Below are 11445 nucleotides of genomic sequence, written 5' to 3' on the forward strand. Positions count from 1 at the left end.
ACTTCCCAATTAATCAATTATGCTTGCATTATAATTTTTGGCTGATTACCTCTTTTTATATCAATGCCCCATCCTACTGCAATAATTATGTTTTATGCTTTGAAAGAATCAGTTTAAATTAGGGAGGTAATTTATTTTTTCCTCCCTATCTCCTTCGTTAGTAAGTGAGCTATTTATTGGCAAGTGCTGAAGAGTCCCAAGCCTTTCTTGGGCTTTTAAAAAAATATTTTAGAGAAAAATTGAGATGTTAGAGAATTGAGTTGCAAACTAATTGTGCCTTAATGATTGCTGTGCTAATAAGATGTTATTTAATCTACTGGAAATTCCCATGGAAAGTTAAGTTTTGTGGAAAGAATCAGCATTTAAACAAGGAGAAAACACATGTATAAACACAGACTCACTTATTGGATTTGGCATTTATGTCCCTGAAGAGTAAAGGGAGCATTTTTATTATGTTATATTCCTTTAAACTGAGTGAAGGCTATTCAGATCATGGATTTTCAGTGTGTAGGAATGAGATCTGGAAAATATGAACTGACGCAAACCTTTGGCTTTCCTCTTAAAGTAACTTTTCTTTGTTTAGGTTGGCTAAGGCCACCCCATCTGTCACTGCTCCTGATAAGGCAGGGCATCTGGTGAAATGACTAAACAGCACACTTCCCTCCCTGCCTCTCCTCCCAGCACTGCAAGTTCTTGCCTGCCGGTCAACCATCTCGCCATGACCCAGTCTTCTAAGTGCCTCTCCTAATTTCTCCTGGTTTCATAGTTTCATAGTTTCTAGGGTCGGAAGGGACCTGAGTAGATCATCTAGTCCGACCCTCTGCCATGGCAAGAAAGATTACTGGGGTCAAACGACCCCAGCAAGGTGTGACCCCAGTAATCTTTCCTGCCATGGCAGGGGGTCGGTGGCAAGCTTCACTTCTGGGTTTAAAACTTATAGACTTATTCCCATCGTTGCCTGCCTTCACTCTATGAGCTGTGATTACCTGACTTTCCACCCTAGTTCCACTATTCACAAGCAGTGAAATTCACTCCTATCCAAAGGTCCAGTTCAAGGCGTACACACTGTTTGTGTCCTGCTTAAGCCCCCAGATTACGGTATAAGTGGGACTGGAGTAGGACACAGGGCTAGTATTTGCTATGGCACTAGCATGAATTTCACTAGAGCTGCCCACTTGATGGAAAATGACAAGAAGTGGGCTTTAAGGAGAGAACAAACAGATGTCTGCATCTGGTATAACACATTCTCTAGAAATCTGGAGCCAGAACTTGAATTTGTAAAACTATAAAGAAATGTCACATGATCACATCAAATCACAGCAAATACATAGAAGTGCAATAGGTCCCATGCTCATACATGCATAACCTTGGGTTTTTCACTTCCGTGTCCCTCCAAAGGGTCAAGTGTAGTGGCAGTAGTAAGACCTCTTATAAGACAACGCAGTTTTGACAGATCCTAGATCCTACTGGATAGATCAGCAGTCCACAATCCATAACTTGCAGGCCACATGCAACCCAAAAGTTTCTCCCAAAATGTTGCCTGTGGTCAAAGGAAATGTAGTCCTCCACCAATACAGAAAGAGAAGTAGGGTGCTGCCTGCAGCATGTCACTTGTTCAGTATTGTTGCCAATAGGCCAGGGAAAATTAAGGGTTGCTAGGATAGATAGGCCATCTCCACAAACCACACATACATTTCAAGAAAAATAAACCTAAATAAGCCACTTGAAGTAGTTCAGTCCTGCATACATGAATCAAAGTGGGAAGATTATCTGATTATGCATTAAATAATAGGCCAAATGACATGAACCCCCCTGCCTTCTTCAATTCATGCTTCACTGTACCCCAGGTTCTGTTCCTCTTACTTTCACAACAGACTATATTCAATATGGAGTAGGCTCTATTTTCAAGCACGCCCCAGATTATGTAGAGCAAGATCTGAAGACATGGGGAAAGGTAGCTTTGTAGCTCACCTTTTCTGGCACTAACCATATCAGCCCCCAGCACACGTTAAAAAAAAAATAGTCTTAGGGCTGCTCTAATTTTTGTCCAGAGGTCTGTAGGCCACAGCGAGCTGTTTCTGCAGCCGGGAATACCTGAATCACTGCAGCTTCTTGTGTGCTGCCTTCACTGAGGGCTCCTAAGTGAGCATGTGGGATGAAGGGGTAATGTCAGAATCCATATGGTGACTCCGAGAGGGTTAAGTGCAGGCAATTCTGCCAGCATCCCACGCGCCTTTGTAGGGCTGAGCTGGTTCTCACGCCACCAAGCACCAGCCCAGCTCCACCCCACCTCGGGGCTGTTACACAGAGGAGAGAGTCTGCTCCCTGTGCAGCAGGGGAGGTGCATGGAGGTGGAGGAGGGTACCCCTGCTGGTGTCTTGGGGTAAACTGGGCCAGGCCTGCAAAGTAAGGGAGGCTCCATTGCCCCCATCCTCCCCTCCACCTCAGCTCTGATTGTGTCGAAGCTGAGCCAGCAGCTGCAAGCCTGGAGCTATGTGCTGCTGCTATCAAGAGGCTCGGGGGGGTGGGGCAGAGCCTCGCAGACTGGCCTCTCTCTCCCCAGGACCCCAACCTGGGGGGGCCTGCAAGGCAGGGGGCTCCCTTCCCCCAGCCTCTGCCAGAGCCTCTTGACAGGGGCAGCATGCAGCTGCTGGCTTGGCTTTACTGGGGCCAGAGTGGGGCTGGGGAGCGGGGTGGTTTTGCAGGTGCCTGGGGGGCTTTGGAGCACCCTTGCCTGCTGGCCAGAGCCCAAAACCCAACAGGTGCCAGGAGTCAGAGTGCCTCTCCGACAGGCCATCTAAACACCTGTTGGCACCCTTGGTCATCCGAGCAGTTCTCTGTGCATGGAGACATTCTTCACGGACTTGCCGCCCTGGGTTTGTGGACCTTTGGCTCCAAGAAAACCAGAGTCTTAGGCTGCCAGCTGCTATTCTCTGAAGCCAGCGTACAGGATTCCATTTTTCATTTGCTGCAGATGGACCAAATGACTTCGTCTTCCTCCTTTCATCCCCCTGTTTTTCACTCACAGGTCTGTTAATGTGATCTGGAAAGGCAACATGCTGTACTCTGAGTGTGTGAAGTGAACACAGCCTTGGTGGCATGTGGCTGTCTCTTTAATAAGAAGCTTCTATCCTTGCATGTTAATTCTTATTTGGCATAAACTCATCAAGGAATTTAAAGAGAAGGGGAAACTAAGTTTAACAATTGAGTGACAGGAAAAGGACCTCTAAGTAAATTCAGCGTTTAGTAAGGCTCATTCTTTCGCTTCCATTCTAAGAAGATTGAAGCAATTTTTTTCTCTATTTCCTTAACAATTTGCTGTTTGAATCGTCTGATTTCTGGGAAAACATCGCGGAACATATGTAATCAAGGCATCTGTGAAGGTACATTTTAAATGGCAAAAGCAAGGCACAGGGGTCACAACTTGCCATGCTTGCTGATAGTCAATGCAGCGATTCAGGGCTGAAAGGGTGAGAATGAATTACACTTTAATTCCCTCTAAACCTTTGTGGGTACCCAGTTTCTTGTAGTTCTGGGCAGGACAGTGTGCCTGGCTTATAGACAGAAGTTTCTGTGAAGTGGTTGCTAAGCATTTGAGTACCATTTAGGTATTTATTCCTGGGAAGTACCTGATCAATAATAGGTGTGATTAGTTAAAGGGAGACATCTGATATTTGCTTGCCGTCATGGGAGAGTTATATCATATATGGGACAGCATGTAAGTGGCAACTCTGTACAGATTCTATATCATACTTTATACCCTGATCAAAAAGATTTGGTGACTTGCAGTGTTGCCATAACAACAGGCAAGAATGGAAGTGCACTGAGAACATGCTTGTATATCTCTGTAGTCGATCTGTGCATCTGTGCCGAAGGGGCTATGCCATCCCTATCTGAGCCCTGCCTAGACCTGCAAATGTGAGGTCTCTGGTCACCACTATGTAGAAAGCCTTGTTAATGTTCTTGAATGAAGACTACAGTGTGACAAGAGGAAGGCAACATACCTCCAGTGGTGTCTTTGGCTCCAGGTTTCAGCATCCTACAAGCTGTAAAGATCAGCTGGAGAGAGAAAATATGTCTTTTATTTTATGCTTAACAATGGACAATCCTCTGAGAATCACATTTGTGGAATGCAGTTTTCCTTTCTTTCCTTTCTGGAGGTCAGTTACCCTTCCCCAAATTAAACTCTCCTGGTTAATGGGGAAAGGGTAATAGAACGGGATAGAAATGGTGAGGGCTTTCCTGGGATACAACATTATCGGCCACCTAAATGAGGCAGACTGTTGGGGAGCTTTGGATTTCACAAGGGTCTTGGTGACCATCATCTAAGAATGCTCAGAGCTTGAAGCTGTTTTTATCTGAACAGGCTGTTGTCTTTTTTAGCATCCTTCAAAAAAATTCACACGGGTGGCAAAAACACCCACAGGCGTTGAGTTGATGGCAACAGATGGGTATGAGTAACTGACAGGGCAAAATAAAATGTTATGAAACTGTGGAAGTGTAGACAAAAACTTCTGTGTAGCACATAGAACAAGTCATTAGACTGCTACAAGAGGGACTTGGGTTACATAGGAGGAAGAACTTCCCAGGTACGAGGATGGATAAGTGCTGGGACAAGTTGCATAGGGAGGCTGTAGATCTGTGTTCCACAAAAGTCTTTCAGACAGGTTATGCAAATCTTCATCTGGGATGGTTGAACATGGATGATACTGCCTCAAGCAGAGGATTGGACTAGATGACTTTTTGAGGCCTCTTCCAGAGCTATTTTTCTATGACTCTATGCCCCCTGGTAGATATTACACATAAGAGGCAATTGACCAGTAAATCATGTCTTAGGCCGTGTGTAGACAAAACAAGAGGTGTGTGTGCATGACACTTTAACTGCTTTTGCACCACTTTAATGGTGTCAGTGTTTGCACGCTTTGGTGGTGTATTGTGCATTAATTCCAGCTACTGTAGGAAATTTGGTGGCATAATGCACCTTAAATGACTTGGGGGGCAGCACGGGCTTGCTGCCCCTACAGCTGTGATGTGAAGCACTGGGCTCTGTGCAGCTCCACGGTGCTACAGGAAGCGCTGCAGGCAGCCTGGCAGCAGCCCGGGAAAGCAGCTCTGCCCAGGAAAAGCGGTGAGCTTGATTTTTTTTTCCCCCCCCGGAGGCTGCCTGAGTTGCGTAGGGGCCCAATGCTTCCCTCCATGTGTGCGGTGCCCCCTGGGACCGCCCAAGCCGGGTGCCTGCAGGTGGGTGCTGCCTGGGCAGGGGGAGCGCAGGTGCCGGAGAGGGAAGCACCAGCCCCGTCCCCCCTCGCAGCCCAGGCACTGCTCTGCCCACCAGCACCTCGCCCTCCCCTCCTTGTCAGAGAGGCAGATAAGTCAGCAGGGTGTGTGCACGACACAGGGGTTTAATCAGCCCTAAATTGAAGCAGTGTTTTTTAAAACCCACCGCTTCAATTTAGGGCCCCTGTTTTGTCTACACACACCCTGTAATAGTAACCTGGCCATGCATTCAGGCAATTAATGCCTGAGTAAAATGGGAAATAAGCCACAAAATTATTTTAGAAAAAAATGTATAATAAATTTGTGGCTGGTTTTCATCATACCTTAAATTGAGCATATGGCAAGATCCCCACCATGCGACCCAATGCCAGCTGCATGGTAGAGCTCTGGGACTGGCCTGAATGTGGTTACAGGCTAGGACCCACAATCAGCTGATTGTCAGTCCCAGCCCCAGGACTATACCACCATCTCAAACATGCTCCATCGTGGTTCCACAGCTGTGATTAGCCATAAGTTGATAGTCAGTCTCAGCCCCAGTACCATACAAGTTCACCAGGCAGCTGGCTTTCAACTTGACAGTGCCTGGGGAGCCCAGAATTATGATCCTGGGCTCCACCTGCACTGGCAAGTGATAATGTCATGTTTGGGATCCAATCTCTGATCCCAAAATCACCTCTCCTGCCTTGTATGCATAGCATGGCAGGAGGGGCAATTGTTGAGTCAGGGAACAGATCCCATCATGCCATTAGGTGAACGTGTGCCACGGGCATATGACTATGTTTTCATACGTGGTGAAAACAAAAGGATGTCTTTTGATGGCATTCTCCTGTGAGCATTTTCACTTTTTTGCTGGAAAAATTGGAATTTTTCCCCATCTTTAGCACCAGAAAGTTTTAGTTTTTTGAGGTATTTGGTTGCTAAAACCCAGGTATTTTTGGCAAAAAAATTGAATTTGTTTGTGAAACTTTATTGAAATTCCTATTTTTTGAAAGTCCATTTTTCAACTAGGGGAAAAAAAAAACACTTTCAGATAAAATTTTCAGCAGGCTTCAATTATCATCTAAAGGCTGTGAATAAGCAGAACTTCAAACTGCTACAAAATGTGGGGAAGACCAGGGAAGACTTGCCTCTTGAGAGCAAATCAGCTGTCCTGATGTAATGATGACAGTGGTCCGCTTCAACATAGTGTAAGCGGAGCTCCTTTTAATGGAATAAGTTTAAAATTACAGTGGTATTAGCTTTATTGATATTGGTATAGTAGCAGACAGATATAATATTGTAACCATGATATGGGAACATCTTACAGCTGTATAATTTGAAACCAGCATAACTATCTTGTTTCTTTTCATCCAAAATCAGCATGATGTGATTCATTTGTGTTTTCATTTTGGCACAGTTGCAATTGGCACTTTCTTTGGAGTATACAAAGAAGACAGTTGGATTCCATCTTAAAATGATTATCCCTTTTTAGCTTTTCTCACAAGACTCAGATTATGGGTCCCTTGAGCTAAATGTATGCTTTTGAATAACTCTGCTCCGTATTTATTTTTAGAGCTACAGCTACAACATGTAAGTAAAAGTGCCTGAGTTTTCTGGCTATTCCTTGCTGGTGCTTGAACAGAAAAGCACACATGTATTTCACAAGCAGGGTGGCACCTTGGGGATTAACTGGTCCAGAGAGGCATGAGCTTTAATAGGCAACAACCTACTTCATCAGATGCTAGGAAAGTATTTCATAAGAGATTCATAGATGCTAGGGTCAGAAGGGACCTCAACAGATCATCAAGTCTGACCCCCTGCCTAGGCAGGAAATAGTGCTGGAGTCAGATGACCCCAGCCGGATGCCCATCCAGCCTTCTCTTAAAGACCCCCAAGGTAGGGGAGAGCACCACCTCCCTTGGAAGTCCTTTCCAGATTCTGGCCCCCCTCACTGTGAAGAAGTTCTTCCTGATATCTAGCCTAAATCTGCTCTCTGTCAGTTTGTGACCATTGATCCTTGTTACCCCAAGAGGTGCCCTGGTGAACAGAGCATCTCTGATCCCTTGCTGTGCACCGCTAATGAATTTGTAGGTGGCCACAAGATCACCTCTCATCCTTCTCTTGCAGTCTCAGTCTGTCTTCATAGGGCTTATCCTGTAAGCCCCTAACCATACGAGTGGTCTCCTCTGGAACCTCTTGAGATTATCCACATTCTTCTTAAAGTACAGCACCCAAAACTGGACGTAGAACTCCAACTGCAGTCTGACCAATGCCACATAGAAGGGAAGTATCACCTCCTTGGATCTATTTGTCGTGCATCTGCTGATGCATGATCAAGTGTGGTTAGCTTTGATGATGATTTTGTCACTGTAGCTTTCTGTGCCTCTCCCCCTGAGCGTCGCGCGTCTGGACTTCTTTTGAACCTCGCCATTGCCTTCTGGGCTGCACGGCCAGGTTACTCAGAGCGGCCTTGGATCAGCACCCCAGGGGTTTCTCCTGCCACGTCTTTGATGTTGATTGGTTTTCTAGCAGGAGGATGGTGTCCGGTCCCATCTGCCCTGGGTACTCCCCCTCAGTTGTCTGCACGGCTATTGCTTCTCAGGGCTCCACCTCCCCTATACCCTGCCTAACGTCAACTGTGGTGTTGTCCATTGGGGCTGCTGTTCTGGCCCTCACTGACTCTCACTCATTAGGGGCTGAAGCTGTGGGCCACAGGTGGTACTTGCACTGAGCGACTGCTGCTGCCCTTCAGTGTCTCCCAGTTTGCGCGGTGCCTGACTCCACTCAGGTCTTGGGACCCCTTGTTGTGTTGTTCCCTCCCTGGGTTTGGTACCTGTTGTCTGGCATCTGTGTCTGGGTTCCTGGTCCATCATCTCCGTTAGTGTCCCAGTCACAGCTGTTGTTGGCCTCCACCCACGGTGGCTTTGTAAGTGACTCCTTGGGTCCTTGCTGGCCCAACTTGCCTTCCGTGGTTTTCCCTCTGGGGCGCCACCACATCTCCTCCTTCATAGGATCCTCTGCACTCTCTGGCATCCCTGGGCTGGTTGGGGACACTACTTCCAGTCTCCCTGGCTTCCTTCCTGCCAGGCCTTTTATCCTGGCAGTGGGTGGCCGCCTGGCCAATCGCCCCGGCACACTTTTATAAAGCTCACCCAAACAGATGCAGGAGCCATTCCTGGCTCCTTCTGGCTACTCCCCAGGTTTTCCTTTTTGTCTTTGTCCACGGTGGCTCCCGCCACCGCAGTTTCACTTTCACTGCTGCTGGCTGCCAGCATGGCATCCTGCCTCCTTTCTTCTGCCTCCGGTAAGTTTCCTCCACAGTCACACTGACGACTTATGTTCATCTTGGAGTCACTATGACTCTGAGATCCCTTTCTGCTTCTGTGCTGCTGAGAGGGTCATTCCCCAGCCAGTAGGTGTGCTGGATATTTTTGTGCCGTAGGTGCGGTACTCTGCATTTGTCCTTGTTGAACTGCATCCTATTCTGTACTGCCCACTTTTCTAGCATTTCCAGGTCTGCCTGTAATCCTTCCCTACCCTCTGGAGTGTTCACTTTACCCCACAATTTAGTATCGTTTGCAAACTTGGACAGAGGACACTTCACACCCACATCCAAGTCACTGATGAAGATATTGAAGAGTACAGGTCCAAGGACTGAGCCCTGCAGGACTCCACTACCCACATCCTTCCAGGTCAATACCGACCTGTCTACTACCATTCTCTGGGTGTGACTCCTAAGTGAATTTGCCACCCACCTGACTGTGTAAGCATCTATGTCATAGCCTCTTAATTTATTTATGAGAATCGGATGAGATACCATATTGAAGGCCTTGCTAAAGTCCAAGAAAATGACATCCACCTCTACTCCTGCATCTAAGCATTTTGTGACCCTGTTATAAAATGAAACCAGATTGGTCAGACATAATCTACCTGCTATGAATCCATACTGGTTTCCCTGCTGCATTATTTTTCCCACTGGACTCCAAGAAATATGATCCTTCATAATCTTTTCAAAGACTTTTTTGAGGATGGAGGTGAGATTGACTGGCTTATAATTGCTTGGATCCTCCTTCCTCCCCTTCTTGAAAATAGGGACCACATTGGCCCTTTTCCAGTCCTCCAGGACCTGACCTGAGTGCCATGAGTGCTCAAACAGCCATGCCAGTGATTCTGCTATGACACCGGCCAATTCCTTCAGTAGTCTCAGATGCTCATCCAGGCCTGCTGACTTGAACACATCCAATCCATCCAGGTGATTCTGCACCAAGTCAGCGTCGACAGTTGGTGGCCTAGTGACTCTCTGATGCCCATCTAAGAACCCATTAGGAGAGTTATCTTGACCCTTGTTCAGGAACTCTGAGGCAAAAAACTCATTGAAGAGCTCAGCTTTATCCCCCCATCTGTCGCTATTTGCTCCTTCTTGTTCAGTAGGGGTCCTATGCTGCCCTGCACCCTCCTTTTACTTCCTACATACCTAAAAAGCTACTTTTTGTCATCTTTTATTTGTGTTGCCAGCCTCAGCTCTGTAGTGACTTTGACTTTTCTAACTGCCTCCCTGCAAGTCTCTGCTACACCCTACATAGCATTGTTCTTTGCTCTATTTCCTGCTTTGCTTTTCTACACATTCTCCTGGGCACACTTCTGTATACTTCAATATTCAGATAGCACTGTTTAACAAAATGATTGCTTGCTGCCTGCTGTGCTTTGAGCTGGATGCTTGTCTGCAGGGGTAGTGCCATACTTTGCAGTTAGCTACTGTTTCATCTCTCACAAGGCTGCTTACTGCTCTTTTGTGTTAGAAGACACTGACTTCAGCACTGCAGCACCAGTGGGATTGGTGGTTCGCAGGTGTACAAGCTTAGTTTCCTTGGTACTACTGTTTGTGATGGATTTAAAGTTAAGGAGTGAAATCCCAATCCCATTAAAATCAGCTGGGTTCCATTTGATTTCAAGGGAGGCAGGATTTTCTCAGACATCTTTATCATTCCTCCTTGTGTTCTTCTAGTTGTGGCTTGTTCAGTTCAATCATTAAACTATCCCAGAATAGCAAGAACAAATAATGACAGGCTGTTTTGTTTCTAATCTGAATTTTTTAGTGGCTACCTGCTTCACTCCTCTGATCTCTACCATTCCTAGGCCATTTTTTTTCCTGGAGCTACATTTTTGCTGATACTATTCAAATGCTAGCATTTAATTAACTGTGGGCACATCTACATGTGAATTTAAACATGCTTAAATTTAATACTCAGTAAGTAATTTTTGGCAGGTGTCTACATGTATGAATGATGTGTGCCCCTGGTGGCTGGGGGGACATGGTGGCAGTGGGAGTGTGGAGGTGGTAAGCAGGAGCTCCCACAGATGCTGCCGCCACTGTCAGCAGCAGTGGGTGGGAGGTGGTGAGCGCTGACCAGGGGTCGGCGACAGCCCACAGATGCTGCCAGTGGTGTTGGTGGTGGGGTGGCAAGAGGCAACCACCTGCAGGCACCACCACCCCCTACGTGTTGCCCCTGTCTACATGTGCTGGGACTTGGGACTAACTTTAGTCCCAAGCCACTCCAGCCCTGCCGTGTGCCCCTGTGGCCAACAGGGAGAGCTCTAGCCATATGGCTGGAAGTACTTTGTAGCCATGCTGAAGCCAGAGCCAACTGCTAGCACTTGGAAACCATCTTAAAAACATTCCCTTCTCACTGTGACCTCTGAGCAGATGCTTCCTGGTTAGAGCAGCAGCGTGGCAGACACAGGCAGCACATGGCAGCTCTACTCCTGCTACAGCTGCACTTCCCAGCCCTGGCTACGCTAGCTCCTGGCCCTGTAACCCAGGGACAGGGTCCCCCACTTCTCAGGGCTGCTCCAGCTCTCCTGCTTTCCCACTGTCATTCTGTGTACCTGGCACTCAGTCACTTTCATAGAATCATAGAAGTAGGGTCGGAAGGGACCTTGTAGATCTTCAAGTCCGACCCCCTGCCTGGGAGGGAGAAAAACTGGACTCAAATGAGTCCAGCCAGGTAGGCATCAAGCCTCTTCTTAAAGATCCCCAGCGTAGGAGCCAGCACCACCTCCCTTGGAAGTTGGTTCCAGCTCCTAGCCATCCTAACTGTGAAGTAGTTCTTGCGGATGTCTAATCTAAACCTACTCTCCAATAACTTGTGTCCATTATTCCTTGTCATGCCAGGGGGTGCTAGGGGAAAC

General features: G+C 47.1%; 1 protein-coding gene across 1 annotated transcript in view; it reads left to right on the forward strand.

Moving 5' to 3' along the window:
• The first annotated feature begins 10484 nt into the window (after positions 1 to 10484).
• FER1L6 (fer-1 like family member 6) overlaps positions 10485 to 11445 on the forward strand; it is a 126594-nt gene continuing 125633 nt past the window's right edge. Inside the window, exon 1 of the mRNA XM_019519545.1 lies at positions 10485 to 10504. Within this exon, the coding sequence (XP_019375090.1) occupies positions 10485 to 10504 (20 nt within the window). The remainder of the gene's footprint in view (positions 10505 to 11445) is intronic.

This window comes from Gavialis gangeticus, unplaced genomic scaffold (genome assembly GCF_001723915.1).
Source record: "Gavialis gangeticus isolate Ggan-Ray unplaced genomic scaffold, GavGan_comp1, whole genome shotgun sequence".
NCBI lineage: Eukaryota > Metazoa > Chordata > Crocodylia > Gavialidae > Gavialis > Gavialis gangeticus.